This window comes from Pieris brassicae, chromosome 11 (assembly GCF_905147105.1).
Source record: "Pieris brassicae chromosome 11, ilPieBrab1.1, whole genome shotgun sequence".
Taxonomy (NCBI): domain Eukaryota; kingdom Metazoa; phylum Arthropoda; class Insecta; order Lepidoptera; family Pieridae; genus Pieris; species Pieris brassicae.
Genome location: NC_059675.1, coordinates 5,381,309 through 5,402,562, shown reverse-complemented (window position 1 = coordinate 5,402,562; position 21,254 = coordinate 5,381,309). Strand labels below are relative to the sequence as shown.

Sequence of the window (21,254 nt, the reverse complement as noted above, 5' to 3'; positions counted from 1 at the left end):
TTTTTACTTGAGCTTATTTAACGTAAAGATTTTCCGTTTGATTCCCTGAGAATAGTATCCGGGTGGTACAGACAGGCCCGTAGTCGTATAGTAGTTTTGTCTTTCTGTCTCTCTTGCATCAACCATCATCCCCCATTAAGTAAGTAACTTAAAAAATAATTAAAAAATGATTTCCAAAAAAAATCGAACTCATAAACTGCTTTCTTCATAAATAAAAAGAACATCGTTGGCGAAGGTCTTAAATATACTTAGCAGTGAGTTTAAAAGCGGATAAGGCATTAAAAAGCAACAGACTGACGCAAAATATGTTATGAGCGTTCGCGCCAGAGTGTTCAACTATTTTCCAGATTATTTGTATAAACTTTCCTGTGCCTTGGGTTGTTAAGAAAAAAGTTATCGCGCTTGAAATTTTTAAGAGCCCCCACATTTCTTAGTAGGTTCTGTTGGAGGCTTTATTCTCTTTCAAAGATTATTAAAAATTCCTACGATATCCACACCTTTGAGATATTTTATTTATTACTCTTGATATTTTTTAGATCTGAACAAAGGTGTCAACTTTTTTAGGCTATATACAAGTACTATATAGATTTACAAAATGGAACGAATCCCAAACAGAATTATTCAAATTGCTATTTTTTTGCTTAAATTATTTTAAAGTTTTTCTTAAAATGAATCAAATTACAAATATGTTATATAGAAGTGATTAACGACGGTTACAGCTTTCGAATTATTTAGGACATTAAGCCTTAGTGCACATCGAATATATATAGGAGGGTAAAGTAAGAATATAATATCTGAAGTATAAAAATCGTTGAATATTCTATATTATTTAAAATGTAATCCACTATTTCTGAAATTTATTACGTACAATGCGGGACTTTAATTCCCTTTATCAACGTACAGTTATTTACTGCTTCAATATTGTATTGTCCAAAAGTATCGAACATTTTATTTATAATTTATATAAATAATTCCAAATCCTACACATAATTTAAGTACGCATTTTACGTAATCTCTCACTGGCACGCTCTAAGTCAAGTGGGTAATAAATAAAATGGCTCCCCTTTCTATATTTTAACATAAAAACGCGTCCCACCCGCAATCTACATGTTTATGAGTAAATATTCTATAAATATACCGAAAGGCACGACTTGTGAGGCTGGGGGCAGCAATAGTCAGAATTGCATGCAAATAAGATCACGGTCATAAATACTATCTTTGTTTCCGCGTCTGTCTTCGAACATCCCCTACACGAAATCATAAGTTCATTGAACTCACTATTGTTAAATCTACACTGCATCGGAAACACGAAATTACTTTCTACTACATTACTCCTTAGAGTAGGTCGCTAGGGAAGGATTGCTCATCAGATATGTCCAAACACAACGGCTCATTGACTCCCTGATTAATTACAAGAAAACCGCAGTGACATTCTAATAAAAATTGTGGGTTGTTACCCACTAATAGGCACCGGTATTGTCCTGATTACATTTTAAGTCAGAATTACATAGCAAAAACGACGCCTTATTCAAAATTATCACGTACATTCTTAGTCACCTACTTAAATTATCTTGGTGTGTTGTGTTTCGTGTTCTGCAGACTTCTAAGTAGGGATTTGGAAAAAGGTGGCAATAAGGTATGCAAGCCCTTTTTCCTTTGTCGGCCACTCGCAACGTGAGTGGAATGTTTGTATGGGCGCGTGTGATTTTCTAACTCGTATGCAAAGAATTCTGGAGGTGTAACGTTGACGGCGAAATCGTAAAAGTGTTTGTTTACTCATTCATACGTCCTACGGGTGAGTTTTTTGTACATTTGTTTTTAGTGCCGCTCTGGTGATATTCAAATAGATTGAGGGATGACGGTTAATGTATTCTCGAAATAATACGAGTGGCCGTTTATTATGGCGAGTCAAATTTGTATCATAGCGTAAAGGTAAGGGCGTACACGAGGTCGAATAGCCGCATCATTGTGTGGGCCAGCAGCGGGCGCGATTACAATGCCAGCGCTCTGACATTTTCGCTAATGGTTTCAGGGTAGGCACAATAAAACGACAATACGACACGAGATAAGGTAGCAAGTGAAAATTTTACGAGATTAATTTAATTTTCCCATTTTCAAGGAAAATAGCGTGCTGATCTCGCTGTTTTGCTAGTTACACTATACTTTTATCTTATCTAGCAGCTGGTCGTTTCATTTGAATATGAATTACGGGATAGTACTGTTTTGATTCTATTTTACTGTCTATGAAATCCATTGGCATATACATTCACGCTGAACCATTGCAGTTCATATATTTCCTTATTCATAATTATGTTAAATAAAATGTTGCCTTTGTGAGTGAAATGCCTGTAGTTTGACATTTCGGAAGTAGTGATGATAACTGGATATAGGGCTTATTATTATTCATCCATACAACAAGTGGTTAGTTTATATTCCTTAATATTAGTATTAGTTGTTTTAGTATAAGTTTTAAAAAATTTCAGCTGGATTTCTTTTTCTTTTTTAGTGGCCCCTTTTAGGGTAAAAGCCTCCTCCATATTTTTCTATTTCTCTTTGTCTTGAGCAACATTCATCCAGTTTTTCCCCGCTGGTTCTATAATATCATCGGTCCATCTTTTCTTTTGTCGTCCTATACCTTTCCCGTAGTTCCAGTCTATTTTGTTATTTCTAGTGTCAATGTTTTACCCGCGCTCTAGCAATATGACCTGCTTATTTCCATTTAAGTTTATTGCCAGTTCTTCTCTTTCGTTCTACGCCCTTGATTTGAGAACTGGCGGTAAATGTAAAATAGAAGCATTTAATGTAATTTCTTTTTTTTTACGTTTTGTACATTGTGTTACCTATATGAATAAATGATTTTTGACTTTGACTTTGACTAAGCCTTAGAGCGTGTATAATTATTCGGGCTTGTAACAGACTCCATTTAAACAGGGTGTTCTAATATTTTATCAAAATGTTTCCACAAATATCCACCACGACTAGTGATTAAATAGAAGAGTCTTTACAAATCCTTTTTGTGGCCGATGTTGATGATATGAAGCGTTATGCTTTTCCAGGAACATACCGTATTTCAGTACGCCCTGCTAGATTTTGTCTGTAGTATTTGTTAATCTCTTACGGAAAAACCTCTCATCTTGCCTTCGGTGAGCTGTAAACCTCTATTAAAATATATAAAGTAAGTATTATTTACTTAAAAGACTCAATATACATAATATACAATACTTAATATACAATAAATAAATTAATTTTAATAGAAAATAGAAGGTTTGTGTCCGTGAATTAATTAAATAAAAAATACAAAGCTGTCAAAACAACATATCCTCGAGGTTATTCGATCTCTTTAAAAGTCAAAGTTCCTTATTAACAATATTTTAGAATAAAAAAATTATGGCACTATAACCTTGGTCTTGACCTCATATGCCTGTCCCAAAAGTCGACGGGACTTAAACTTGGCAATTTTTGTGTACACCATCATCTTCAGCGGCTCTATTAATTTCTGGTCGTGCTAGTGGCGCTACACAACTTCCTCCACTCTAACCTGACTTCGACAAGCTTCTGTGCCTGGGTAAGTCACTTGATGGGTCCAGCGAGTACGTCCGGCATCCAGATTTGGTGCCCTCCACTCTGCCAGTCACGTGTTATTCTAGACTATCTGGATCTCTCCGTGTTACATGTCCAAAAAACGCAGAATACGTTGGTGACAATGTGTCGAAAGACTTTTTTAACTGTAACTGTCTTAGTACAAACGTACCCACGCTTGTTTCCTTAGCTGTCTAGGGAATCATTAGCATCTGCCTCATTTCTAGAGCATCTATTACACACGTATTGTCCAGGATTCAGCGCTAAATAGGATAATCGGAAATACCAGTCTCAACCAAATTCTTTTGTTTTTAAGAAAATGTTCCGGTTCTACCTACGGTATGTTCGTGTATTCGTCTTCGCCATATTAACTAGAAATGAATACTAGCACAAACTACTAGATAATGCACTGGAGACAAACCTGCTGATCACACGACCTGAGGGTTGAAGGTCAAACGCCTAGCCACATAATCATAAAGTATACTATAAAAAAATATAGTCAGGCATTCAGCGATACAAATTCAAAAAATGCGATGTTTTTTCGAATTTAAACGCTAGTTTGTAAAACGTGATTGTAATTGATAGGTTTATTTTTAGTTTTATTGCTATGCTAATAAAATATTTCTGTTAAAAGAGAAATTGGCATACGCCCATCTATCTTTGGAGCTGGACAGATAAAATAATGCCCACACTGAATGAATTTATGCTGTAGTCCGTTCTGTTTACGTGTCGAATTCTTTTGATAAAATATTATAAATAAGTTACAGTTGTTCCTAATTTTTGTGAAAAATGTGTGTTTTATTTAATGTAACAACAAGGGTCTTGTTATATTATAGATACTTCTAATTAATTAAAAAATAATAATTAGGTACAGAAAGGTTTTCACGTAAGTTAATCGCCAGGAAATTTCACGTAACCTTATTCGATTCAGGTCTTCGATTTTGTTCACCATATTAACCATACAAGTGTTAGAGTAGGGGTAAATATACATTGGGCACATCCGGGGTTTAAATGCAAGACAATAGCGTTGAAAGTCGCCCGCTTATTTAAGAAAGTTATAAGTTAAAACTCACCTATAAAGTTTACGTGTAATATGGCTAGTATAAGTAGCCGAGAGAGAGGTCCGCCACTCCGCGCGCGCGCCCCCGCCATTTTGAATTAACGCGTCACCCGTCTGTGCTGACCACTCTTCAAGATCCGTCTCGTATTCATGACGAAAACTTTGTATCAGCCGATATGGAAATATCTGTAATCAATAAACTAATATTAGAACGCGATGAACACATATTTTACAAACTATCACGGTTATGGTATATGATGGTTTCTATGAGACTTACAATTTTGAATTTGGAAAGGCAATTTGACGATTATAATTTTGACATTAAAGAAAACAAATATTTGGTTAAATAAAAAATATCTCACGATATCCCATTCATTATAAATCACCATAGCTTCTCGGTGGCTTATGACATGAGTATGTTTATGGAGTCGACAGATTTGTTATTCATGTCTGACAGCGTGTCTGGTAGCGGTTTCACATATTAAAACAAATTAATTGTACTTTGAAAAGTTTGAAAATAAGATGTAAAACAGATATTAATGCACTGTTTTAATTAAAGTACTTAATCGTCGCTTTCTGTCCTTGTATTTTCGTTGTGATGAAGAGATAGATATATTTTTTGTGGAGACGATCTATTTTGGTAAATTCGGTTTATATTAAAAAAGGAGATTTTATAACTTACAGATAGCACTATTCTACATTATTTTAGGCCAACCACAATTTAAATAATTTTTCGATACGAGAATGTCACTTTGTATATAAATACGGCAAAAAAGAGTTTTTTCATGAGTTAGGAAATTTATATTTATAGTGAGGATCTATACCTATCGGTATAGATCCAGGAAACCCTATTGGAGATATTGATTACTGTATGAACCACACAGATATTGTAGCAAATATAGTCAATTAATAAAAAAATTACTTACACAATAGTGATAGTTTAAAAGATATGTATTTTATGAAGTAGTTGAAGTAACATTTAATAAACTTTTTAAACACTAATAAGCCCGCATCCTTAAAATTTTTGATCATTTTTATTGAATATTATATTATGTATATATTTAAATTTAGTAACGTATTCGAAAATATATATAAGACCGGACAATTATTGGTAGACAAACATATGTAATTACTACTCAAACAATAATAAAAGAAAAGCCATTTTTAATTCTGACAATATTGATGCCCGTTTTTTTTTGATGTTGTACACCTATCCTGTTTCTATTATAAACAGAGACCGGGAGTTGAAATATTCTTATTTTTGTTCACAAAGTCAGCGTGGAGCAGGCTTTTGAACGTTATCTAAAATATGAGAGTGTGCCGAGCTGATACGTGCGGTCGCTTCTAAAAGAATTTCATATCAAAGATCTCGCCCCCGAATATATCCCGTTTTTACCATCGGTTATTTCCATGTCATTAAAATATTTTGAAATTAGAATTACTCATAATGCTCAGTATTTTTAAGGATAAAAAAAATTGACTTTGAATCAAAGAATGAGTGAATGATTCATTAAAATTGACTAGGTTAAATAGGTATCAGATTTTATTCGACTTGATTTACATTGGTAGATACACTATTAACGTATATTCCTTGTAGTTTGCAAAATGCATCGCAGATATCCGAGAGTTATATTAATTGTTATCATACTTTATGCCTTCCCGCCCAAGCCCTAATGCTAGGGCGGGCGGCGCGGGGCTGCCGGAAGTTGTAATTAACGCCCGTAGCGCATTACGCGTTTCCCTTCCTGCCGCGTGTACATCAAGTGACATTATCGCCGTGTAACGCCGATGGTGCGCGTACATTAGTTACTTTAAAGTTATGCCCTGGGATAGGGTAAATTATTTCAATTTGCGAGCACTGGAAATAGTTTCCAAGTAATAAACTTTTTAGGGTTGTTTCGCATGACTTGTTTTAGCTCGCGCGTGAACCTTGAGATTTTGCGTCTTTATTGCATTAGGATTGTTCATGAGTTGCTTGGAATTTGTGAGATTTGTGTAAAATTCCTGAAGAGTTTTGTACCGTATAAGAACTTCACCATTGTTGCAATTTAACGGTCGAATATTGACAGCTAATTGGTTTAGTTATACAGTGAGAATTCCTCGAAAATACCTGATTTTACACAGATAAACAAAAGTCATGAATAATATATATAGCAATGCACAGAAGATTTTATACACGTCATGTCGTTTGTTAACTGAAAATAAATGTCTCACTGCATGTCATACAACTATCGTTTTCATTCAATATGGAGCAGGAGTCACAATTATACAGATTTATTATGAATTTACTTAATAATTACGATTACAGCATAGTTTCACCCACTTAACAGAAGAAGCAGTAACTCTTTACCTTGTAGCGATGTTATTGAGTTAAAATGTCCACGATTTCAACAAGATAATCTTATTTAGTCCGTTAAACAAATATAAAACAAAATCACAAAATTGTAAGCAAGCCTTTCACTAAAAGTTCAAAGGCAAATTGTACTTACAGAAATTAGATTAATGAAAGCATAAATAAAGCCAGCATTTCTAAATTACAATACGTAAATCAGTGACAACGCGGTCCGCATTAATCAGACAAATGTTGAAATTGACACAATATACACAAATTAATGGACGATCAACCGAAAACATTTTCGATATCGTCGTGTCGGCAATTCGGACTCATTTGTAAGAGCAGCAATTATAAACCAACGTAATCAGTCTGCCGCATGTGGCCGCGATCCCTGATTCACGGTGCAATAAAGTGATTAGTACTACGGAAATGTTGGTTTTCCTCCCTTTCCAAACATCAAATATGGCTGTATATCTGTATTTGCTTTTATTGATCTATTGATAATACTAGATTAAAACAATTAGTTTGATTATGTAAAAATTATTGATAGTAACTAGATCACACCGATTACACTCCTTTTATACATATACATTGTAACACTGTTTTGATGGTTCCCATAACAGCGTAAGCCCAATTTTATAAAGAGAGATGAATAAAAACTTAAAAGAATACGCAAATTATTTATTATGAAGGAGCCGAAAAATCTATTATACTTTTTTAACTAAAGTACTAATTCATTCTTTTCTGTCAAATGGCGTGACCATTAAAAAATACGTGCCTTCAAACAGTGGTATAAGACTCTTCAGATGTAATAAAGAAAGTGTTTAGTATTGTCTTTAGTTAACATAGCTTTTACACATTACTTATAACTTTTTAATAATAATACATAGCTTCAAAGTTCAAAAGTTTTTCTTAAGAAAGGATTTTAACTAATTCTATCTTTTCTTGAAGCGTTGCTTTATTTATTTACCTTTCAAATCTAACTTATTTATATTGTTAACGTTAAACGCACTTCACAATCAAAATAGTTAAATTAAACGTAATACCAATTTTAAGATTACGATCTCCAAGAGATATTCTCTTATCATATCATTACATAAATGGCTATCATACTCGCTTAGGTTTATTCAGTCCCCACACCTTCAATCCTAGTTTAATTATCTATGTGTGCACGACTTCTACATATAGTTGGAACAACTGTACAAGATTGAGAGAGATGTATCTCAATTCTGACGTAGCAAATACATTCTAATCCCTTCACTAAGTTTAGATCAAGGATAATTCCCAGTGTCAGTTATCTTAACATATGACTTAAACACATACTATTACGATTAATTGCCTGTAATTTAATTAGGTTTATTAGATATGAAGTCGTATGGACTTCTAAGATTGTGTACATCTCAATCGCTTAAGGCATTAGTGTTACGTATAAGTGTTATTGTTTTCATTTCGGTTAGAAACGTCACGTGTTAATTATTGTGATCGAAAAAGTGCGAAGGGCTGACGCAGTATCGCGGTTGCGTTACGGTGAATTGTTGACCTACTCGTAGTATTTGTTATTGTGTAATGAATTAAGGCGAGGTTTAATTATTATATGTAATATATTTTTGATGTTATCTCCAAATGTTGTTGAAATTAAAACCCAAAACGAGCAATTAGTCAGTGGGTGAACTTAAAAAGAAAAGGGCCCTATACTTAGACCTGGAAATTATTGTCTATCAACTCAAGAAACGAATAGCTCAGCTTGAATGAAAAGTAGATTAGTCCTTAACACAAAGGGATGAGGCAGTCGCTGACTAAATTTGGTATGAGATGGACGAAGAAGAACTGGCTAAAGAAACGGAATGGGTGCGACAAAAAAGCAGAAAGAAAAGGAAACTAAATATCTTCTCTTTCCCCATGAAAGAAGTTACTAATAATTAAAGAAAAGCCCAAAATGGAATGCCCTTCCACCCCCGATTGTTGTCGAACGAAAATGAGATTGAACACCAATCATTATACGATTCTTTTCTTAAAAAAGAAAAGACTTTCACAGTGAAAATACTCAGAAATGGATCGATGAAGATTCACACCAACAATGAAGTTACCTACAGAGGTACCACTAAACATCTTAAAGAAGAACATGCCTCGTGGTCCTCATATGAATACACGCAGAGCAGGCCAATAAGAGTAATGGCAAAAAGCTGCATGCTTCTTGCAAGCCTGGAAGGATAGTTGATGACCTCACACACACACAGAAATAATGTTCCAAGGAGCCCAGTTGTGTAAAATGTACTGCAAAGCATCTCACAGTAGACTGTAACAAGCCACGAGACGCGAAACCGAAGTGCGAACTCAGGCATGGATGTAAAGATTAACACCATACTTTCATTATTTTGTCTTAAGCAATGATGTCTTTAAATATAACGGCATGGAATGCTAATGGGCTTTTAAAACATCAAAGAGAACTTCATATAATTTTAAAATTTTAACATGAAAACATTGACATCTGCTTGGTATTTTACCAGGGAGTCATACAATCAACTTAAAGGTTATAAAGTCTAACCAAGTAATAAATGTGTGGTGTCTCCCTATTGGGAGAAGTACAGTTATAATAAAGCATAGTTTCAAACAACGTGAGATCTTTATATATGAAAAAGAACATATTCAGCCTGTGACTGTGAGCCTATCAACGAAGCAGTGTCCATTAACAATATCATCTATCTACTGCCAACCAAGACATGCACTTAAGTACGACCAGTACAAAACCCTATATAAATCTATTTCCAAGACTTGCTGATTGTACTGGATGGCGACTTAAATGCAAACATACCTACTGCTGGGATCAAGATTAATATCGACAAAAGTAAAAGAACTGAATGCTATGAAAGATTTGAGATGTGATGCGATTTCGACAGGAACGTCAACATACTGGCCAAAAGACGAAAAAAAAATATCTTCTTTCTTTATTCTTTCTTGATTCTTTCTTCATATTTCTAGAAGTATCTAAGATGAAAAAAAATCACTTGACTTTGAGGAAACATCGTCAAAAGAGCTAAACTTCCGTCTAGTCACACCAAAAGAAGTTTTAGGTTAAATTAAATAAAACAAAATTTTAATTAATCATTTCGACTTCAATATGTTTCCAATATATGGGAAAGTTGCGGAAGTTATAATGATCCTTAAGTCAGGAAAACCACCATACGGATTAACGTTTTACAGGCCAATCTCACTGCTACCTGTTATAGCAAAACTATTTGAGAAACTCTTTCTCAAACGTCATAACCCTATTATTGCCAAAAAGCAGCTCATACCCCATTACCAATTTGGTTTCAGGGAAAAGCATATCGAAAAAGCACTAGAAGAACCAAAAGTCTGCCCCACCGAGGACTTGTTTAAAAATTAATGAAACTACTGAGTCGTCAATTTTTATATATCCTTGAGTCATATTTAACACCAAGAAGGTTTAGGGTACGACAAGATGATAATTCGGGACTGAAAAAATATAAAAGCTGGGGTACCGCAAGGGAGTGTATTAGGTCTGGTCCTGTACCTCTTATATACATGCGCTATTCCTGAACTAAAGTTATATAAAAAAACTCAATAAAAACATTTATCTTTTAAGATTTATGTTTCAAGTGATTCCGCCATACAGCCAAGACAGAAGACTAAATGGCACCGGAGTACCTGGCCGGCGTTATAATAATTGGTACTCTTCTTCTAAAGATCCTAAGTCTTTTTGGAAAATACCTTGACGGACAGCTGGTCCTTAAAAAATATTTTATCCATGTCTATTTTTTACTGCGTTCTATTGTATTATAACTAAATAGGCTTTAATACCGCGTATGGAAAAACTAACCAGTCTGTGTACGGTGCGTCAGAGAAATTATTCGGTGTAGGAAATTCTAGATGTCAAAATGATAGGCACATATTGGATGGCTATTGATTTTCAACGGACACGAACTGACGCTGGGATTTTATTTTCGTTGAGCCCATTTTGACGACAATGAATAATGGAGACGTATTTCATTGGTGTTTGCTTGAATAGATTGTAACGTGTTTGTTTGTTGTTTTAGGATTAGCGCATTGTAAAGCCTATTGAACATTTACATAAAATTTATTTCAGTAGATCCTTTGTAACAATTGGAGTGTTAACACAAAAATATTAGTTTTGCAATGAAATTTACAGTACTTGAGGTTTGGTACATAGCTTATCCATAATTGTTTGGACTCAGAAGGCACCGAAGTCTAATGTTACGTGGACGATTTTTACGCTATTGCGACGCCTGGGGATTCGATTCCGGTCGGAGTAAAAGTTATAATCAAATTTTTAGTTTTTGTGTAGAGCCGATCAAGAGTTTAATCCACATGAACTGTGAATTTCAATGGCAAGCCATTGTAGTAACGTTACTTTAGAGTCAAAGATGTATGAATGTACGTCAGAGGCCGAAAGAGGTAGCTTAAAAATGGTACTCAAACTTCCTATTTTCGCCCCGGTAGAATGTTAAACAAGATCAAGGTCTTCAAAAAGCAAAAGCACAAGCACTCGAGACTTTAAGCAAATATGACATTTTCTTACGGTAACCCTTTACTGACATAGTAACCTATACATTGGAAATTACATAATTTGTTTAATTATAAGCAGCTAATTTGTGGACTGTTAAAACTGAATTACTGCTGCAATAAGCTTTTAATATCGAGAAACGTTAATGCATTACAGCTAGAACCTTTGTACTTGGTACGTGAAAGAAAGTATTCAATATGAATTAACGTACATTCACATAATTTACGAGCTGTTCCTAACCCTTTGTTGGAAGGTAATGGATGCGTCAGCAGATATCAGGCAAGCGTCTTTAAATTACTCACCGTTCAGGAAACGTAACCTCACTTACTGTGAATCCACTTACCCGTATTTTACACACTATTAAGATAAGAAATGGCCCTAATAAAAATCAAGTTTATTACTTCGCGGCTCGCTAATTGTTTTAACACGTCGAGAACTACATTTTTAGTTTCGTATAAATATGAAATTACTGTTGAGAAATTCTAATTATTTCAAGTGTTCCTTTGAACTTTGAATGAGATGAAAGAGATTTAAAATAAATAAAAAGGCAAAGGCTGTATGTATTTTTAAAGAGCCTCCAAATTTCCTTATAAACAGAAACTCACACCAAATGAATGGAATATTGAATTATCTTGGTCCTTATTTTATATAAAACTGACGAAGTGTCTTGTTAAGCTTTCAAGAAGCTTTTAACTTAATGAACAACTAAGAAAATGTACCTATTGACTCTTTTGCATCACGGCTTTATATTATGACACTGATAAATGTGCTGTGGTTTTTAATTAATTAATTTATTTATTAACACTTCGTTACATTACAATATAAAAAAAATTAACATAATTAAATCAAAAGGAGGGCAACTGGCGGCCTTATCGCTTTCGAGCGATCTCTTCCAGGCAACCACTGTGAGTAAAGAAAAAAAGTGTTAAATTACATAAGATAGGCAAGAAGTGCAAAAGTACATGCTATACACAGTTATTAAGACAAAACTAAACAGGAAACAAAAAAAAACAAACTAAACTAAAAATATGATACATTATAAATAAAAGTAAAAAATTTATAAAGTAATTAAAGGGTTAAGCCCTTAGAAAGATGGGCAACTTATTTTATTGTGTATTAGGAACTTAATATCTGTAAAAATATCGTCAATTGACCTTGATAATATCGAGAATCATGAACCAATTTTGTTGTCTTTTTTAACATTATATTTTCATAAGGAAGCTTGAAAATATTCATAAAAATATTAATAAAAAAAATATAAATTTCGAAATAGTTTTCTTAATTCGACAATAGAAATGCCACAAATATTTGTATAAAAAACTAGTCTAGCAATGATGTTAGATTTTTTGGCTACATTTAATGTTCTACGTACGTTCTTACGTTAAATCAAGAAAATATTCATAACACCTATTTTTAAAAAAATTAACAATAATTTTAGCTATAAATTTAATTCTTACATTTTTCATAGCCAATTACACCAATTGATTATTTATATTATTATTATCATATTAAAAATATAATTTGCGCTAATGCTATACACATTTGTTAAAATATTATCGGATAAGCACGAACTTATTGTTGTAGCATGATTTGTTATTATATTTAATAATTTCGATGTTATACTAAATAAAGAAGTGTATATGAATGTGTTAGTTTGTTATAGGAAGAATCTGAAACTCCTTTATTAATTACAAACCAGTTTTCTGAGTATTTCTTTGGGGATATATTATTGTAATTAAAATTAGTGTCTACAGTTTTAACGCTTAAGTTCACACAGTCAATCACTAGTATACTATACTATAAATAAAATGAGGCGCAAACTAGCTGCTGTGGTCTCTGGCAGAATGACCAGCGCTGTGGAACAACTCTGCTCCTCAGCATAACGCTGAGCCAGGGCCAATTACAACCACAGCACACACGCATTACACAATTAACATTTTCTTTTAAAAATGTATCTCTCATTCTTTTTTATTTATTGTTGATTATTGTTATTTTATGTGTTTCTGTGTGTGTGTTTTGTTAGTAATAAATGTTATGTCTATGCCTAATAAATAAGTATATTGCGGTTGCGCATACGCACAATACAGTACAGCATTTCAAAAAATAATGTTTAAGAGCGAATTAATTGGTGTTAATATTTCACAAATATATGTTGTTTATTGTTTTAAACATTAATTAATTCCACTGATGCATAGGATTCCTGGTTTAATTATTTAAACACATCCCAATGTCCAAATATTGACGGCATTCGTTATTATGTCGAATATTTAATTATCCAATGGTACCGCTAACTACGTCACTTATAAAATAAAATGTGTGAATTTTTAAAATATCACAAAAGCTATTTCAATAAATATCGAATAACAATGAATACATAGAATAATTGTATTGGATGATCTTAGGGAAGCTAGATATTTTCAACGAATTCGAATACCGACATAAAACTTCGATAATAAAAAAATAGACGCACATAAGAAACGAATAATCATAAAGGAATACCATCACTAGACTAGACTAGACACTAATGTAGAGGCTTTGTTGGAGTTATATATTTTAACAAAGTCTATTTATGTTTTACTTTAGCGACACGTATATTTCACATTTTATACTAAAATTTCAAATAACTCTTGCATTTTAGAAATAGAAATTCAAGCTTTGTATTTGGCACCAAATTAATTCCCGAGATTTCAATACAATTCAACAAAGACATACAGTTTAAATTTAAATTAAAACCTCGTTAATAATGTAAGCTGGATTCGTGATCGTACTGAATGGAACAGTGTGCTTTGTTCATAAATTCATGGCACTTTGACCAAACTCTGTTGACCCTTGACCTCTGAAAAGAGATAATTTGTCCTCATTTTTAAATATTTGTCTCTTCAATTTTCATAAAAATAATCTTGAAGTAATGGCATATTAGAAAACTTTATACGTAATAATAAATAAATAAGTAAAAACATTGTCTTCATTAAAGTCAACTTACGTACGAAATCTAAAATTTATTTTATTATAAAAAAACGAGGAATTATAAGTATAAATCATGATATATAAGTTAAAAACTATAAGTAAGAACGGTCTAAATAAAGCCCTTATACTATAGATGATATTTTTAATATCTACATGTACCATGCAGAATATTGAATATGAATTTAAAATATATCGAAATACCTTTTATTAACATTTATTTTCTTATTTTATTTGCCTTAGGTTGACATTTCACGTCCTAATTAGCACACACATGACTTTATCACTTAAATCCATCTCAAATATTTATTTAATTTCACCAAAGTCTCGCTGGAGTTATATTAAAGTTCATCGAAGTCAAACACTGGGAGTCGATCTCGCTTCGCTTTGTAAAACAAACGCGAAGTATTATCGTTAGGAAGTTATAAAGTTGCTTGGGAAAGCAACACAGACCTGACCCGCGATACACTGTGTACTGGCTTTGTTTGCGAAGTGAGCGTCTGAGCGATATCCGAGCGAAGCGAAGTTAGCGCTATCCATGCGCGGATCACTCGACAGGCGTGGTTTCACTATACCACGCCCACCAAGAAGCTACACATTTCTTTTTCAATATGTGTAATTCAATTTCGCTTATGTCTTCGCTGGGAAAGTTGATGCCCCGTTGTCGTTCAACACAATGTTTTTTTATGTAAAGTGTAATGTAGTTCGTGAAGCGAGTCAACCCGCGAAACTACACTGTGTGATTTTCCTTCCCTTTTTTTGCCAATTTCACGTGCTGATGCTTACGTGTTTTTGTATGGTTATGAGTTTCTTATAGGTTTAAACAATTGAATTGAATTTACTAAAACTGATCGTCGCTTATAAAAATAGACGCCAACTTTGGATCTTTGACGATAAAACTTAAATGTTTTGGAAACCTTTTCTTAAGCGTTATGATTGAAATCATATAAATTTTCTAGAACTTAGATCAGATATTTAAGAGTAATGTTACTTACACAATAAGTTAACATTTATCTAAGTACACGAACATCAACAAGCCACAATTTGTGGTCAGAGAGCTGATATGAATACTGTATACCAAAGCATAGAGGAATTTAGTAAATTATAACAGTAAATTAAACGCTAGTTTCATTTGTGTAACACAGTGAATAATGTTTTGGTATCTTAGCTCTGTCACCACTAAAGTTACTACGGTTCAAAATTAATACAGTGCCATAAGCCAGTGTAATACCCTTACGCCCTCTAGGCACCTATTTCAGAGTCTCAAATTTTGATATTTTAGACGATGGAATTGGAGCCTTGTTTACAATATATAAGGTTTAAAATTCGCAATTAATACTACTGGTAGATTCGTCTTTACCAAAACATAAAATGATTATTAAGTGTGCACCTATTTGTTTACCGGCGAACGTAACAAGAACCCGAAGACAGTTGACATGTATAAATTACACAACATTGAGTTATATCAATATCCTACATAATTAAACTAGGTCTTACTCATCATTAATTTTATAACACTGATTGTTAAGATTAGGGTGCACATCATGTTTTGCAGTTGGTGTGAATGTTATTTGTTACTTATTTATTGCGAAAAAATATATATGTAGCATTTACAGAAATAAGATACTTTTTGTTACTGACAGAGTTTATTTTACATTTTGATGAGACACGAAAGAACTACGAAATTAAGTTATTCTGCTTTGAGTGAATAAGTTTAAACAGTTATATTCTCCCTATTAGAATATTCTGTACAACAAAATATTGTTCAGCTATGACCGTACAAATTAATTAGCTCCAGAGAACCATAAAGATACTTACGTAGTTCCCGCGCGGAAATGAAAGTAAATTCCGCATCAAACAAAAATAGCACACAGCATTGTTGAAAACTAGCTCAGCTCTTTAAGCTAACGTTTTAAACTCTACAAAAAATACGGAAACACTTTAACGGGTGAAGTTTTTCGTTTAGCCATAAGAGCGTAAGTCTATTGTAATCTGGATAAGTTGGCTACGCTAGACGAAGTTAAAGAAAGCAAGAGGCTGATCGGGACTTTTCCCGGGGGGCTCGTTTTACTCGGAGCGATTTTCGCGGCTCGTTCTTATTATTAAGTCAACTCTTGCGGGATTCGAAACTGAGGCTTTTGCGACTATAGCTCGCTTCGTCAATTTTAGCAACGTTTGGAAAAATAAATTACTGTAGTAAATGCCAATTTATTATCTTGTTATATTTGATTTAGTTTTACATTTATTGACTATTTAGATATAATACTATCATTTTACTGTTGCTGTTATTTTAATAATAATGTTTGATTTTTGTGTTTATTAAAGTTTGGCTATTTATATATTTTAGTAGTTATGGTTTATAATACTAAAGTACTCATTATATGTTTACACTCCTTATATGTTATAAAGGTCTGATTTCGTACAATGTTAGTAAGTATGTAGTAGTTTAACCTATAATATTAGTAAAATTGATACAGAACTCTCTTTGAAGTATAAGTATAGAAAATTACGCTATATGAACAAATAGTCTAACTTGATCTAGTTTAATCAAAATTTCGGTTCCAATTAATAAAATAACTGATCAAATCGGATCGACCAGGCTCGCAATTAGCTAAAAGCAGTTCCTAAAAATCAAATTATGCCGTCCATACATAGAACGGAATTAATATTTAATACATGAAAGATAATTAGCGCAAATCAAACTCGCCAACATTAATTATAACAAAATGGCAAACAATCGTTTAATTACCCACCGGCATGGAAACCGCCAAATTAAGCGGCTACAAACTCCCGTTCGTCATTATTGTTCATTTTAAAACCGACCCAATACCAATATTTATTTTCAAGAATCAGATATAATTGTTATTACTGTGGCAATTCAACTTTCGTCCTACACGTCCCTGATAATAAGATAAAGGTTATATTAAACTTATTATCTACTAATATACGTACGGCTATTTAAAGCGGCATGAGTGTTCAAATTCAACACTCATACCCTTTGTCATATTTATAGACTACTAGCTGCCCCCGCGAACTTCGTTTCTCCTTAATGTGGTTTTAGTTAGCCTTAATACCGTGACACGAAAGAATAATTTCACTGTATTATCGTCACTATAATTTGAATTTGATTTACACTTCGGTCTAAGTAACACGTGGTTGGCTATGCTAACACCAAAAATTAAAAAAGTAGAAATAATTGAATTTCACGGTAATTCGTTTACTACAAAATAAATTTAATTTATACTTTAGCCTCAATAACACGTGGTAATCATGATATTGAATTATTATAATTATATGACACGTTTGTCGGTTTACCATAGCAGTGCCATCTATTGATTACTTACTTAATCCAGTCGAAAAGTATCGACATCTGTTAGAATCTTTTGGAGTTAACAGATAATTGTGACTGTCAATTAATTATACACAAATAATTTGCAATAAAATAAAATTGCGACTATAATTAAAGATCTAAGCTATCCTATCTCTTAAGTTGGACCAGACTGCTCACGGTGTGCCAATTTAATTTAAAATCGGTTAAGTAGTTTAGGAGTCCATCGCGGACAAACATCGTGACAGGAGATTTATATATATTAAGATTAGTTTTGTTACTCAAAGAAACTAATGATTTCTACTATTTAATATTACAGGAAATAATTAATGTTAATGACAGAAAAGTTATATTACGTGAGACAACTGACCAATGAGTGGTGTATTAGCTATAGATACTGTATTTTTGGGAGAAATTCACAAATATTGGCTTAAGATAAATACAACTGCAAAACAAAAGCCTCACAGATTCATATGCCTAAGTTGACGTGTAAAGAGGAATGAATACGGGAGTAAGAAAATTCATTTTGTTTGTAATTTAACCCTTAGGGAAACACTAACTTCGTATGCGAAATGTGAATCGCGTGCATTTTATATTTCTATCAGGTTTAATTTTACATCCATTTATCATTGAGGCATTTCAATTATGTTAGTTAAGTTTTTTGAGAAAATTTCTAATATTTGGACTTGTACAGCATACAACATCCCCTTGCTGTATTGCGATACTTATTCGTTGAGTGATAAAAACACCATCTCTGGGGTGAATGGTACTATTTATCAGGCGCCAACTTCAATCTATAATTAGCGCCTGTGCTCTTGAATCCGAGGATGGCAAACGTTCAAACATTCCATACCAAACCCCGTCCCATCCTACAAGGGATATAGAAATAATTATAATAATCCTTATCTCCCTTAGATAACCAACTATAACTGAAAATATTTGATTAAATGCTGACTGCGCGGTAATAACCATAGGTTGCTCCGTTCACAACGTATGTTTTTTCGTTTGACATTAAGTATATTTCTAAACAAATAGCGTCACATCGCTTGCTAAACCTGGTCAGAAATAGTACCGTTTAATGTTGTTAATTATAGGTCTAATACGTGCCCGCTTGTTTCCCACTTGTGTGTATCGTTAAGTAACTTTTCGTCATTTCTTATTATTTATAACATATTCGTGGACCGGTCCATGTATAGTAAGTTTCTTTTTGATTTCCGTGATTATTGTTTATTCTGTGAATTGTATAATAAGTCCATTATTATCCGCATATGATTAATTTACCTTTGCATCCTGCAAAAGCAAATTGGACATCGGAATTTTTTTTGGAGGTTTTCAACTATATAAGAAAAGCTTAAGTGGCCATAAGTTCTGCACAGCGAAGGACCGCTATGGATTGTTATTGTATGAGCAAATACGATATTATGACAACTGTAAATGAAGATTATTTAATTTTCTAATAATTACAGTCACTTCTCCCTTTTACCTAGATATCAGTATTTCTATATCTTATTAGATGTCCATACATCCTGCGGTCTGAGATAAAGTACTTTATGGTATAAAGAACAGATATTATATTCCCAAGAAAACAGTATACATTTTTGTGGCTTTGTGTCCTATATGTAAATCTAAAAGAAACACACGTCTGGGATGATTTTAATTTGAGAGGATAAGTCGACCTTATGGATTTTCAGTCTTGTCCCGATAGCGAGTTAAGTGGCTTTTATCTTTATATTTTATTTTTATGTTATTCTGACAGTTTATGCGTCGTCCTCAAACTCAAGGCAGTATCGTGAGAAGCAATCAAGACGTTGAAAATATGCTCCGAGCAAGGATGAAAACAAATCAAAACTGGTCTGTTAGCTGCTTTTTGTGCAATATTCCAAAAATGCTTTATTTTCCATCGAATAATTGAAAGATTTTTATATGAAGCTTTATTTGGAAGTGAACCTAAAGCGGGTTTAAATGTATCTGATGTTCCACCATCTATATTTTTAATTATAGAAACAGGGCGAGAGTCAACTGAAGCTACACATACTAACTGTGACCACAGTGAAAGCGTAATGGAAAATGTTGGAAATAGAATGAAACATCACCTGTGTAGATACCCATAAAGACGTCTCTGGAACACAAAAATACGGAACAACGGTGGGTACAGAGGGTCATGGAACAGGATGTGTCAGGTTAGACAGGATATAAATTCAGAGAGAGAAGAACACACACAAAGAACTTAAACGTGCAGCCCATATATATGATTGTCACTAATGGTAAAAAATAGTTAAATATTGGTAATAGTGTTTTGGTAAGCATACCAAAACTGATTTGCGAACATGAAAAAAAATTGAAGGCATAATTATATCAATAAGTACAGCGTTGACAAGGTTGGAACTAAAGTATGGCACTATTAAAAACTGGTTTTCACGGCTATAGTTGTAGTACTCAGATACAGATTATGGCAATAAACTGATGATGAATTTTCAGAAAACCTTATTTCTTTCAGAGAAGCTTTGCCAACTTATTTACCTTTCGGTGGCCCGGGATTCCAAAAATGTAATTGTAAGCCTGCTGTGAGTCAATGTCGCAATAATAGATCAAAATGCCATGGAAGTTTAATTAGTATTAACAAATAATATTATTATTACTTACATGTATACTTGGAAATTGGGTTACGGTAATTGATCTCATGATTTTCAAACCAGTAATATGTAACATTTATAACATATTAAATATATATTTTTTTATGTCAGATGTTTTATGTTTCTTGTTTCTGTCACATGGTCACTATATACTTAATGGCCTAAGCCTTAGTCAGCCAGTTTATCAAATGCTATGACTGAATATCTTTCAGGCCGCTAGTTAAACGACGTTATTTAGTTAAAAGGCTAGGCTGTTAATTGAACGGCTAATTAAGCTAGTTGGCTGCGATATATACTTTATGATTTAGAATAATTCCAATAAAACTTAAAATTGGACAACAAAAATTAACTCAAATATACATCTGATAATCCTTATATATAGAAATGAATTGCTGTTCGTTTGTTTAAAACTCGAGAATGACCCACACCTGGCTTGAAACCAACTTTCCGGACTTTATAAGGGCTGAGAACTGGCTCTCATCTAGCCCAGACCTCAACCCATTACACTTCAAATTATGGTTAGTTTTAGTTTTAGACACGGTGACATTGAGTCTCTTAAAAAATCTTTGGAGTAAGCAGTGGCAAATTGGCATTTGGAAACACTACAAAAATACATAGATTCGTGGCCAAATAGATTAAAGGCTTGTAAAAAAGCCAACGGTGGCCATTTCAAATAGATTTTACTTATATTTTTTCTGAGACTTTAATAAATATGCAGGTATATATTTAAATTTTGTAATAGAACTTATGGCTGGATATTATTATTGTACTAGTTAAACTTTAATTGATATTTTTTTCTTTTAAAATGCAAG

At 33.1% G+C, this 21,254-nt stretch overlaps 1 protein-coding gene across 2 annotated transcripts in view; it reads right to left on the bottom strand.

Annotated features, from left to right (window-relative positions):
- The window catches only part of LOC123716521 (lachesin-like), a 53,207-nt gene extending 38,269 nt beyond the window's left edge, over positions 1–14,938 (bottom strand). For both annotated transcript variants that reach the window (XM_045672298.1, XM_045672299.1), the window contains exons 1-2: positions 14,686–14,938; positions 4,653–4,825 (exon numbers count right to left, since the gene is read on the bottom strand). In XM_045672298.1, coding sequence (XP_045528254.1) covers positions 4,653–4,731 — 79 coding nt within the window. In that variant the 5' untranslated portion in view covers positions 4,732–4,825; positions 14,686–14,938. The remainder of the gene's footprint in view (positions 1–4,652; positions 4,826–14,685) is intronic.
- Between the last annotated feature and the right edge of the window lie 6,316 nt (positions 14,939–21,254).